General features: G+C 49.6%; 1 protein-coding gene across 1 annotated transcript; it reads left to right on the top strand.

The window, feature by feature from the left end:
- The first annotated feature begins 269 nt into the window (after nt 1-269).
- Nucleotides 270-11285, top strand: PPP1R3G (protein phosphatase 1 regulatory subunit 3G). Its single transcript, XM_074398403.1, has one exon. The coding sequence runs from the start codon at nt 1275-1277 to the stop codon at nt 2352-2354; it is 1080 nt and encodes a 359-aa protein (XP_074254504.1). The 5' UTR covers nt 270-1274; the 3' UTR covers nt 2355-11285.
- The last annotated feature ends 1509 nt before the right edge of the window (nt 11286-12794 follow it).

The raw sequence follows: 12794 nt of genomic DNA on the forward strand, positions 1-12794 counted from the left end.
AAAAATCACTGACTCAGACGGTCAAGGTGGCCTTAAAACAAAACCAAGAAGAACACCACTTTAAGAAGTTCCGCCAATCCCCAGGTACCACGACGCACTCCCCCACCCCTCTTGGACCTCTGGCAAGGCGGGAGCGGCAGGGCGGCAGCCACGCAGTCTGGGCCCGGGCCAGGCCCCCACTCCGGGCGGGCGGGGAGGGGGCATGGGGCGCTGGCGTCCGGTCGCTGTGGGAGGCGGTGCACGCGGCGTGGGCGCTGGCCCCGGAGGGCCACTCTTCTCTGTCCCTGCGAGGCCCGGGGTGCGGACTCGCGGGCGCGGCGGGCGGGCCGGGGAGGGGGGAGGGGTGGGACGTGCTCCAGGCCCCGGCAAGTATGGCCTCCGGCCGCTCTCTGCTGAGGGCCATGGCCGCTCCCCCGCGCCTCCCTGCATGGTCCCCGCCCCAGTCTGGCCGCAGCCCACCCGCGCGGCCACTGGGCAGTTGCGGACGGCGGCTCCCCCTTCCGGGCTTTCGGAAGCGCAGAGCGGAGCGCGCCTGACCCAGTCAGGCTTCCGAGTGGGACTGGAGCCCGCGGCGCCCTGAAGTTTGGGGAAGGCAGGAGCAGAAGGGAAGGGACGCTCCCCGCTCTCCGGCGGCGCGGGACAGGCCTCCTTCCAGCCTCCGCGTAGGCAAGTTTTCTCCAATTGCGTGCTGCACAGGGGACTCCCCAGGCCCGGGAGACAGCCGAGAGGGGAGCCCTCGGTGACCCTTTGGGGGCAGACCCGTCAGGCCAAGTTCATGGGTAGGAAGCCTCTGTGCACGTGGGGGTCTCTGACGGTTGAGCGCAAGCTCTGCACCCCACTTCGAGGCGCTCCAGAGGCGGAACAGACGCGAGCCCTACCGGGGTGCGGGTAGGCGCTGCAGGGAAGCTGCGAACGACAGAAAGTCGCCCCCCACATTCCACCCGAGCGCTCGGGAACTCGCTTCCAGGTGTACCAGGGGCCGCGCCTCTCCGCCCTCGGCCCTCCCCCTGGCCCGGGCAGGTTCGACCCAGAGGCGGTGTGGCCCGGGAGCCGGCCCCAGGCCCGCATCCTCCTCCCACTTCGCCCTGGGCAGCCGCAGCTAAAAGCCGGAGGCTCCAAAGTGGGACTGCGTTCTCTTGTCGAGCCTTGGCCGACTCGCCTCGGGGAGGGCGAGCCTGAGCTGGAGCCCTGAGCTCCTTCCACCGCCCAAGAAGTTCGTTAAGTCTTCAGAGGGGTCCAGTTCCGCCCGGGCAATTCCAGGGACGAACGGCGTCATGGAGCCCACAGGGGCGCGACTAAGTTTGGAGGCGCGGGGACCAGCGCCCTCTGGAGAGCCCCCACCCGCCGAGGAGTTGCCCGCCCCGGGGGTCCTATGCGTGGAGGGTAGCGGCGACGGCGACGGCACTTCGGAGACCCCGAGTCCCGACGCTCAGCTAGGCGATAGGCCTCTATCCCCGAAGGAAGAGGCCGCCCTCCAGGAGCAGGAGGAGCTGCTGGAATGTCGCCGCCGCTGCCGCGCGCGCTCCTTTTCCTTGCCCGCGGACCCCATCCTGCAGGCGGCCAAGTTCCTGCAACAGCAGCAGCAGCAACAGGCTGTGGCGCTGGGCGGCGAGGGGGCGGAAGACGCGCAGCTCGGCCCGGGCGGCTGCTGCGCCAAGTGCAAGAAGCGGGTGCAGTTCGCGGACACGTTGGGGCTGAGCCTAGCCAGCGTGAAGCACTTCAGCGAGGCGGAGGAGCCGCAGGTGCCGCCCGCCGTGCTCTCGCGCCTCCGAAGCTTCCCCATGCGCGCGGAGGATCTGGAGCAGCTCGGGGATCTGCTGGCCGCGGCGGCGGTGGCCGCGCCCCTCTCAGCGCCGCCTTCCCGGCTCCGGCCGCTATTCCAGCTCCCCGGGCCGAGCGCCGCGGCCGAGCGCCTGCAGCGGCAGCGCGTGTGCCTGGAGAGCGTGCAGTGCTCGGCGGCCCCGGGCGCGGAGGTGAAGGGCTCCGGCCGGGTGCTCAGCTGCCCTGGGCCCAGGGCGGTGACCGTGCGCTACACCTTTACCGAGTGGCGCTCCTTCCTGGACGTGCCGGCTGAGCTGCAGCCCGAGCAGCAAGAGCCACAGTCACCAGAGGAGCCGTCGGAGGCTTCGGAGCCCCGGTCTGGGGATCCCGAGAAACAGCCAGGCGCCGAGTACTTCCACTTCTCACTGTGCCTGCCTCCGGGCCTGCAGCCTGAGGACGGAGAGGAAGCCGATGCGCGCGGCGTCGCGGTCCACTTCGCGGTCTGCTACCGCTGCGCGCAGGGCGAGTACTGGGACAACAACGCAGGTGCCAACTACACGCTGCGCTACGCGCGCCCTGCGGACGGGCTCTGAGCCTGGAGCGCTTCGAAGAGCCGTGGGGCGGGGCTAATCAGCACGTGGAGCGCAGGCCGCGGTCCCAAGGGACTTGCTGGGCTGTTTTGCTGAGCATGGCGGATCTGAAGGGAGGGGCGCGTGGAGGGAAAGTGGGGAGACGTCGAACTGTCGACTCGCATCCCAGCAGACACGTGAGCGAGCTTAGAGAGCCCAGGCAAAGCTCCTAGAGTCTCCGGCCTCGGTCTTCTTGTCCTTTGGACCTTCCTACATGGCCTCTAGAATTCCCAGCCTGTGCAGAATAGACTCCCAAGGCCCGGAGCGGCTGCCTCCAAAGAAAAAGGCTCCCGACTCCCAGGCGTGGTTATAAGACCTTGGGATTGGTTTTTAACTCTAAATACCATATTTTAGCCCTTGCAGCTTGCTGGAAACCCCTACGGAAAGGACAAAGCGTCCTGCCATCGTGCACCAAAGGAAGATGCCACGGACTGTGGGTGCACGATGCTTGGGACCTTTACACCCCAGCCTGTTTCTCAGAGAAAATCCCTGGCGGGGCTGGGCCAAGCTACCCTTTTCCTTTGACTGGGATGTGGGAAATGTTTGCTCAGATTTGGCGTTGTTTACTTGTGCTATTGTGTACAAATGTCCTTTTAAAAAGTAAAGGCCACTCGCTCCCCACCCCCTCCTTTGACGCTATACTCTGTATTTTAGATCCCGTGCGTTTGGGGAGGCATTGGCAGTCGACCAATCTTTGTCAGCTGATGATGCGCGCACTTTTAACAATCGTTAAACAACAGTCTACAAATTCCTCTCCTTCAGTCCTTCCGCTCTGCTGCAAAAGGGCCCCAATTTCCCACGTGCTTTAAAATGTTCTGTAGAAAATGTTCTGTCCCCTGTCGTAAGGACGTTTGGTGAATTGAAATGCCGGAGTCCTCGGGCAGGCCTTGGCTGTGATCTGCAAGAGCCGGCCACACACGCCCCAGCGCTCTTTGTGTAGACAGAGCACGCGGTTGTGAGACTCGCCCGGCCATTAGCAGTCAGAGAAGCTGGGCCCTTTTAGTAATGGGACTGCGAGCGCAGGGGATGGAGGATGGAAAGGTGCTTTCTATTCCTCTCAGAGCCCCAGTGCAGAGGGGTGACTTGATGGACGAGGAAGCAGGCGCAGCAAGTCAATGCTACGCAGACGCAGATGGGCACTGTGGCAGGCCCGCGAGGTGTGGAGGCTGCAGTGAGCCGATATTGTGCCATTGCACTTCAGCCTGGGCCACAGAGTGAGACTCTGTCTCAAAAAAAAGAAGCTACCCACAGGGTCTCTTGGTTACCTCTTAGTGTTATGTTCAGCCCCTGTCTGAAAACTACAAAACTGCCAGATATTTCTGTGCTTCTAAATGTGGTGTCTTACACAACAGAATTATTTAGTTTGAACTTTGGGTTGAAGATATTCCTTTGACTATGGCAGTGTCTCCCAGAGTAAACTGACCATAGGAAATTTTTAAAATAATTTATTGGCAGCAAGCTGTGAGGAGTTAACAAATTATAATTTAGACTTTTATAAATGGTGACATAGATGAAATAATGAATACTTAATCACATATGCTTCTAACAACTTTATGACTAAAAATGACAAATGATAAATAACACAATTTTTCTGTTGCTAAATATAAAAGCAATCAAGCCTTCTCACGTATCATTAGGTAATCTTGATCTGGTATACCATTTCTTAAAAGTGCATTATTGCATAACCGTATTTTTTCTATGTATTTAAATATAAATACACTGATTTTTAAGATATTGACAGTATACATATGCTATAATATTGTTTGAAAATGCTGGTTTATGTGGCAATAATGCAACATTTTAGATTGTTTTGAATTACTTAAAATTAAATGAGGAGCCCAATATAATGATCCAAACAGAGATCTTTTTGTCTAGTAGCCTTTAAAATAGTAACCCATTAAATCTAGAATCAAACAGAGAGAAATAGATTTGTAGTGGTGTGTACAGAAGACTTTCTGTTCTGTCATAACATCATCATTGATTTTCAGAACTATATTTTAAAGTTCAGATGATTCATTTTAAAAGGAATTATTTCATAATATAATGAGCATCCAGTATGGCTGCTAGGAAAGAAAACCTCGTGTTGCTCTCCTTCCAGTCTCAAAGACTCTGGCAGGCCTTGGCTGTCATTTGCAAGAGGTGGTCACACACACTTCAAAAGGTCATAATTTGGGCCGGGTGCAGTGGCTCACACCTGTAATCCCAGCACTTTGAGAGGTCGAGGTGGGCAGATCACAAGGTCAGGAGATAAGAGACCACCCTGGCTAACATGGTGAAACCCTGTCTCTACTAAAATATGAAAAATTAGCAGAGCGTGGTAGTGCACACCTGTAGTCCCAGCTACTCGGGAAGCTAAGGCAGGGGAATCACTTGAACCCGGGAGGCAGAGATTGCAGTGAGCCAAGATCGCACCACTGCACTCCAGCCTGGAGACAGAGCAAGACTACACCTCAAAAAAAAAAATGTTCATAATTTGGTAAGATATTTTAAACAACCCAGTATTTCTTTCTTTTTTTTTTTTTTGAGACAGAGTTTCCCTCTTGTTACCCAGGCTGGAGTGCAATGGTGCGATCTCAGCTCACCGCAACCTCTGCCTCCTGGGTTCAGGCAATTCTCCTGCCTCAACCTCCTAAGTAGCTGGGATTACAGGCACGCGCCACCACGCCCAGCTAGTTTTTTGTATTTTTAGTAGAGACGGGGTTTCACCATGCTGACCAGGATGGTCTCGATCTCTTGACCTCGTGATCCACCCACCTCGGCCTCCCAAAGTGCTGGGATTACAGGCTTGAGCCACCGCACCCGGCACAGCCCAGTATTTCACCAATGCATGTAGCTTTTCCAAAGCGTTAGCACTGGCAATCTTTTGAATGTCGATTTTATTTTATACAAGTGCCAACTTCTCATTGTAGACTAATGGCAAACATTCTACAATGAAATGTAAAGGTAATACAAATAGGTTTTCTTTGACTTTTGAAAAGTTATTTCAAAGGAAGGGACAACATGATCAGAGTCAGGAAGTATTTAAGAGTGTATTTCCTGAAAGGAACACACACACACACACACACACACCCCACCACCACAAACACAATTCCTACAGCGTAGTCAGTGCTTTTTTGCAGCAATGTTTGCTCCAACTTGAGTAAGTGAAGATCATTCTTAAATATGATCTCCTTAAATATCATTCTCCTTTAATAACTTAAAAATGTTACCTAGCTCTAGTGATAAAAATGAAGTTCTCAGCTGAGTTAATGACCCTGTCCTCCACCAGAGAGGGAGTCTAGTTTCTTCTTTACTGGCAAGTGTGTCCATGGATCACTGGATGAGGGGATGTTGAGTGAAATGTGTTCCTATCTAGAGCTTCAGAAGCACGGGCTGGGAATGTGGCAATCTGTATGAAACCACATTTCTCCCTGGGAACCTTCTGGTTTATAGAGCAAGGTGGTCAGCCAATTCCAAGACTTAACTAGGGAGGTCAGGACCCTGCTCCAGGAAGTGTACTGTCTACTCTGGATGCCCACTGAGCTCTGGGGACACCGGGAGTCTCTGTCCAGGGCAGCAAGGGCTGTGGCTCAGGCAACCTTTCAGGAGCAAGTGGGAATGGGGGTAGTTGCTGTTATCCACAAACCTCAACTATAGGGGCAGCGGATTTTCTCTTCTGAGTGTGCAGTGGGCTTTCCATTCCGACCATCCCCTCACCGCAGTGTCCTTTCTTCTGCCTTGACCCAGGGGTGAGGGCTTCCCTGGAACACTGTGGCTCTTGAGCCTGTCCACAAGGAGTCTGCCCACAGCGAACCACACCTTCCTGCTCAGTTCATTTTAGGAGCGTTAGCGTTGGACTCTTCATACGTAATTTCACAGGTTTCCATATTTCAGCTTTCTAGCACAACCATTTCTCTTTTAGCAGGCCAAGATTTTTCCTTCCCTGACTCAGATGTGAATGTGTTTGGAGCGTTGTGGCTTGGAGCCTCATGGGGCAGTGTGATTGGTGCCACGTGTTCTTTGTCAGGAGTGTAAGGAAGAGCCCGAGGGAGGAAATGATCTTTTGTTCTTTTGGTTTTTTTTTTTTTGTGTGTGGCATCATGGAACTGAATCAAACTTGCATTTTTGGTTCACACAATAGAACCCAGGTTTGTAGATTTAAAGAAAATACCGTGACATGTGGAAACTTAATTGGCAACATGGATTGTGAGCTATTTGCAGTCCAGCCTTTGTTCAGCGAGTCCCCAAGATGCCAGGACCTGGAGAGCTCCTGGAATTGGGGATGCGCTGCCTGAAGTCACTAAGGCAAGGGGCTTCGAACAGCTGACACCTGGGGCTCATTGCAGTGTCCTGGCTTTCCCTCCTACAGAGTGGTCCTGGTTGTCTTGTGAGTAAGCAGGCAGGAGGCTGGAAACCTGGGTAACATTGTTTTGTTGTTGTTGTTGTTGTTTTTGTTGTTGAGACAAAATCTTGCTCTGTTGCCAGGCTGGAATGCAGTAGTGTGATCTCAGCTCCCTGCAACTTCTGCCTCCTGGGTTCAGGGTTCAAGCGATTCTCCTGCCTCAGCTTCCGAAGCAGCTGGGCCTGCAGGTGTGCACCACCACACCCAGCTAATTTTTGTATTTTTAGTAGAGACAGGGTTTCACCATGTTGGCCAGGATGGTCTTGATCTCTTGACCTTATGATCCATCCACCCACTTCGGCCTCCCAGAATGCTAGGATTACAGGCATCAGCCACTGTGCGCACCCGGAAACGCTGTTTTTTGCTTCCAGACCACAAAATAGGTACATTCTACCTTGTGATCTGTTGTGTTCCTCCTTGGACTCCCTTTAGCTGATCAGGGAGGCGCAATCAGAACACAGCCCACACTGATCTTTAAATCCTCCAGGGTATGGTTGTCAGAGTGCTAAATACTGTGACTTCAGGCACATTCAGATTTAAACTCTTGATTCTTCTTGGTAGATATTGCATTCGCTTTTTTGTGAAGTTTAGTTCTTTGACTTTGGTTGACTGTGAACAGGAAAATTTTGGAAAGAACAGAGACACATGTCAGCTAAATGAAGATTTTCGAGATGGCAAAGATCAAGGGCTTCCTTTTAAGATCCGCTGGTGAGAGAATTTCCTAGTGAGTTGGGTACTAGAAGAATTGAATAGGTGAAATCAATGGAGTAGTAAAAAGTCTGTTTAAGTAAGTCATGAGTCCAGAGCAAGTTCAACCAGAAACTACATTTATACAAACCACACACACACACACACTTAACGCAAACTTTTCTGGTAAGGCAAAGCCGTTTTCAAGTGACTTATGAGGCATTTAAGGAAATTGGGCTGGTATAATTTCTCCGACTGTCATTTCTCCTCCCATTCGCATCCTTGTCATTGGTCTGCTCAGGTCCTGTTCTTTGCAACTTGTTACCTGAGGTCCTTTCCCACAGAGTTAACAGCGTCTTAACATATCCAGAAATAGGAAATTTGGTCTGAAAATCTGGATGGAATTAGGAGTGGGGCAGGCAGATTTCATGAACTAAGTTTGAAATATTTCATTTTAAAGTTGAAAATTTCGTGAAGCCATCCAGCAGATGGTTTTTCTACAAGTAGCTACTCTGGGGTCAGGTTGAGGAGGCATCCCCTCTGGCAGATGAGACTTTTCTGTTCGTGGGAAACTAAGAACACTTAAAGGGGCCGCCTTGCTGTGCTCTCTCAGGACCTGTGGTTTCAGCTCCTCCCTTGATGCCTTTGGGTAAAGAACCCTTGTCATCAGGAGACTGTTCTGGTACAGGTGAGGCAGCATCTTTTTAAACCCTTAATAGGTGGAAGAGCTCACTATTCCCCAGAAAGAGTTTCCCACCCCGCCCCCTGTAGGCATTACATTATTTTTTTAGAAAAGAAAAACGTGGTGAGTTTTTGTTCATAACCACTGTAAGTAGGCTGAAGCAGTCCATTGTGTTCCTTTCAGTCTGGTTAAGCAGCAGTCGTGTTTATGTGCACAGACTTCAGGCAGTTTTTAAAACTGCACTTTTCAGCCAGCAAAACCAGAGCCCCTGTGTCACTCAGATCACCATTAGGTTCGGAACCTAAGATTAGTGAGTTTCTGTTTGCTGCGTTAGGACTGCAAAAGCGTAGAAGGTCCCCGAGATATCTGTGAACATACTTGGATATTAAGTTGCAGACAAGTGTTAACAATGAAACATGCAATATGTTCTTTGGAAATAAAAATAACTTAGCACACATTTAGAAAGGTCTGTGGGTTCCCCACCCCCCACCAAAAAAACCCCACCTGAACTAGATGTTGCTTTTGTAACCAGAATCCTGAGTTATTTTGGATTGTGCTATTTACCAGAATAATTAAAGATGAATTTATGTGTTGGTGCAATGAGCCCTGGAAGACTGTTTTTTTGTTTGTTTGTTTTTTGTTTTGTTTTGTTTTGTGTCTGGCAGAGGAAATGATGCCTTTGAGACGTATTGCAAAAATGTTGAGTTTTGAGGCCAGGAGTTGTCCCTGCCTGGCATGACCCACCACTATCGAGAGCATGTGACAGTGGAGGGGGTTGGAACACCTGCTTTGGGGCTCCAAGCCCAGGCCGTGGCTTGTCATCCCTGGCCCCTGCAGACTCTGGCCTGGGCAGAAATGCCCTGATGGCTGCTTCAAAGTCAAAGGCAGAGCTTTCTGAGCCTTCGCTTTAGACTCTGCCATATCCAGTTGGTTCAGAAAATCTTACAAAATGAATCTGATATATCCAGCTATAATTAGTCAATTTACGAAATCTTTTTAAAAGGAGTCTGTGCTATCTGGGTAGATTTGTTAGATCCAAGGGTTTTTACAACAGTTTAGCCCCATTTTCTGCAGGCACATGCGTGAGAGGCAACGGTGGATGCCTGTGCATTAACCATTATGTGATAGCAGAGGGTTGGGACTGTAGGGCAAGGGAGACCCAATTTGATGTGCAATGGCTTCCTTTTGAGTAAGAGTCCATGGATCATCATTGTAATATCACCGAGATGTCCAAGTCATTTCTTCTGGGTCTGAAAATGCAATGTAGCCTAACCAGGTATGTGTCTGGAGTTCCTGAGCTTTCTAGGGATGCTGCCTGTGAAGGGTCCTGACTTGCCAGTGGGCCTGATGAGACCCTCAACCCCGACTGGGGTGATTCTCGGGACTGGAGCAGAGATGGCCATCCACTTCTGTTGGTGAAATGTCTGACTTAACTGAAACTAGATGGGGCTGATTGTTCTTTTATCAGCTACGCAGCAATGGCAAGAATGAGCCACTATTGTGAACAGTGTATTTTAATGTGATTACATGGAATTGTATGTAGTTCCCTCTAATAACTTAAAAGAAAATAACCTCATTTACCTCTGTATTCAGATTTGCTTGAGGTCAGGTGCAGTGGCTGGTGCCTATAACCCCAGCCCTTTGGGAGGCTGAGGCAGGAGGTTCATTTGAGGCCAGGAGTTCAAGACAAGCCTGGACAACAAAGCAAGACCCCATCTCTCTAAAAATTTTTTAAAAATAGCTGGGCACGGTGGCTCACACCTGTAGTCCCAGCATTTTGGGAGGCCAAGGCGGGCGGATCACGAGGTCAGGAGTTCAAGACCAGCCTGACCAACATAGTGAAACTGCGTCTCTACCAAAAGTACAAAAATTAGCCGGGTGTGGTGGTGCATGCCTGTAATCCCAGCTACTCAGGAGGCTGAGGCAGGAGAATCGCCTGAACCTGGAAGGCAGAGGTTGCAGTGAGCTGACATTGCGCTACTGTACTAAAAATTAGCCAGGCACGATGGCACACACCTGTAGTCCAAGCTACTCAGGAGGCTTAGGTGGGAGGATCGCTTGAGCCAAGAGTTTGAGACTGCAGTGAGCTATGATGGCACCACTGGACTCCAGTCTGGATGACAGAGTAGGAGCCTGTCTCTTAAAACAAAACCAAAAATTAGAAAAAAAACTTTGCTTGAGCAATGTGCCTGGTGGAATATTAGGGATGATAACAGATTTCTGTGAACGTGGTTTTGAAAGTGTTTATTTAAACCAAGCCCAGCGTTTAGGTGTCTCCTTGGTTTTTAAACAGGGTAATTCTATCTTTGTGGCTTGAAAATGTCTGTTCAGTGCTTCCCTCCCTGTGTCCACATGTTCTCACTGTTCAACACCCGCCTATGAGTGAGAACATGCGGTGTTTGATTTTCTGGTCTTGTGTCAGTTTGCTGAGAATGTTGGTTTCCTGATTCATCCATGTCCCTACAAAGGACACGAACTCATCATTTTTGTTGGGGGGAAATGGGGGAGGGACAGTAGGGGGTGGGGAGTTGTGGAGAGATAGCATGGGGAGAAATGCCAGATATAGGTGAAGGGGAAGGAAGGCAGCAAATCACACTGCCACGTGTGTACCTATGCAACAATCTTGCATGTTCTTCACATGTACCCCAAAACCTAAAATGCAAAAAAAAAAGAAAAAGAAAAGAAAATGTCTGTTCAATTCTGAGGATTTTCTTGTACTTTTTGTTTGCTGCCCCACTGTATGGTTATGTTTCTGTATGTATCGCACTGAAAAACTGTGGAACCAAAGCCCTGATTTGAATACAGAATGTAATACAGAATGTGGCACTTTAAAAGGAATTACTGAAGGGGGAGGGGGATGAAGAGGAGTTGGTTAATGGGTACAAACACACAGGTAGAAAGAGTATGTTGTAATATTCAATAGTACTAGAGGGAAAGTATAGTTCACAGTAATTTCTGTGCATTTACAAATAGCCAGAAGAGAAGATTTTTAATGTTTTCAACACCAAGATAATTGCTTGAGATGATCGATAGCCCAGTTACCCTGCTGTGATCATCACACATATTACACAGGTATCAAAATAGCACATGGACCCCAAATATGTACCACCATTATATATCAATTAAAGATTAAAAATAAAAGTGATCATTGTGTCTGCAAACATTTTTGGTGCTCACAATGGGGGAGAGGGTAGGATTCTGGCTTCTAGTGGGTAAAGCCCCTGGTGCTGCTAACCAGCTCCTCATAATAAAGAATTCTTTGGCCTAAAACCTGTTAAAGGAAAAACCTTAGACAAATTAAATTTAACAGAGCTTAACCAAGCAAAGAATTATTCATGAATTGGGCAGCCTGTAAATTAGAATAGATTCAGAGAGGCTTCCAGTGCTACCACGTGGTGGAAGAAGATGAATGAACAGAAATAGGCAAGTGACGTACAGAAAATGGAAGTGAGGTACAGAAACAGCCAGACTGGTTACAGCTGATTGCCTTATTTGAAGATGATTTCAACAGTTGGCTGCCTGTGATTGGCTAAAATTCAGTGATGGGCACAAATGTAGGTTGCAGTCTGTTTACATATCCAGTTAAATTACAGTTCACTATGTATAGAAAAACCTTTAGGCAAAACTTAAAATATGTAAGGAGGCAGCTTTAGGATAAACTTAATTGAACAAACCTGATTGCTGAGGTTAAAAACCCTGAATATTAGCTGGGTGTGGTGGCTCACTCCTGTAATCCCAGCACTTTGGAAGGCAGGTGGGTCATTTGAGGTCAGGAGTTTGAAGCCAGCCTGGCTAACGTGGTGAAACCTCATCGCTATTAAAAATACAAAAATTAGCCAGGCATGCAGCCTCATGCTTGTCGTCCCAGCTACTCGGGAGGCTGAGGCAGGAGAATCGCTTAAGCCCAGGAGGTGAAGGTTGCAGTGAGCCAAGATCGTGCAACTGCACTACAGCCTGGGCGACAGAGTTAGACTTCGTCTGAAACAAGCAAAAAAAAAACAAAAAGAAAACCCAGAGTATTATGCCAAAGTAGATTTCCCGGTTTTGACAATGTGCTATGATTACGGAAGACATTTTCATCGTGGAAAGCTGTGTGAAGGGTATATGGGACCTCTGTGCGCTATTTCTGCAATTTCCTGTGAGTTTTAAGCCATTTCACAATAAAAGTTATAATAATAAAAATTAAATTAAGCAAAACCTTTTTAAAGAAAAAACTACCACTAGGTGGGTGCAGTAGCTCATGCCTGTAAATCCCAGCACTTTGAGAAACTGAGGTGGGAGGATTGTGTGAGGCCAGGAGTTCAAGACCAGCGGGGGCAACATAGTGAACCCCTATATTTACAAAAAATTTAAAAATTAGCTGGGTAGGGTGGCACACACCTGCAGTCTCAGCTACTTGGGAGGCTGAGGTAGGAGGATTGCTTGAGCCTGGGAGGTAGAGGCTGCAGTGAGTCATGATCGTGCCATTGCACTCCAGCATGGTAACAGAGCAAGACTGTTTCAAAAAAAAAAAAAAAAAAAAAAACCACACACACACAAATCCAACCCTACCACTGAGAGGTGTAGAAAGTATTGGTGAAGAAGTACCCTTAGCTACGGGGGAAGTGGCCTGTGTGGGGATGAGGCACTGGCTCTAGGACAGCCAGGCCTGCAG

Source organism: Saimiri boliviensis, chromosome 4 (genome assembly GCF_048565385.1).
Source record: "Saimiri boliviensis isolate mSaiBol1 chromosome 4, mSaiBol1.pri, whole genome shotgun sequence".
NCBI lineage: Eukaryota > Metazoa > Chordata > Mammalia > Primates > Cebidae > Saimiri > Saimiri boliviensis.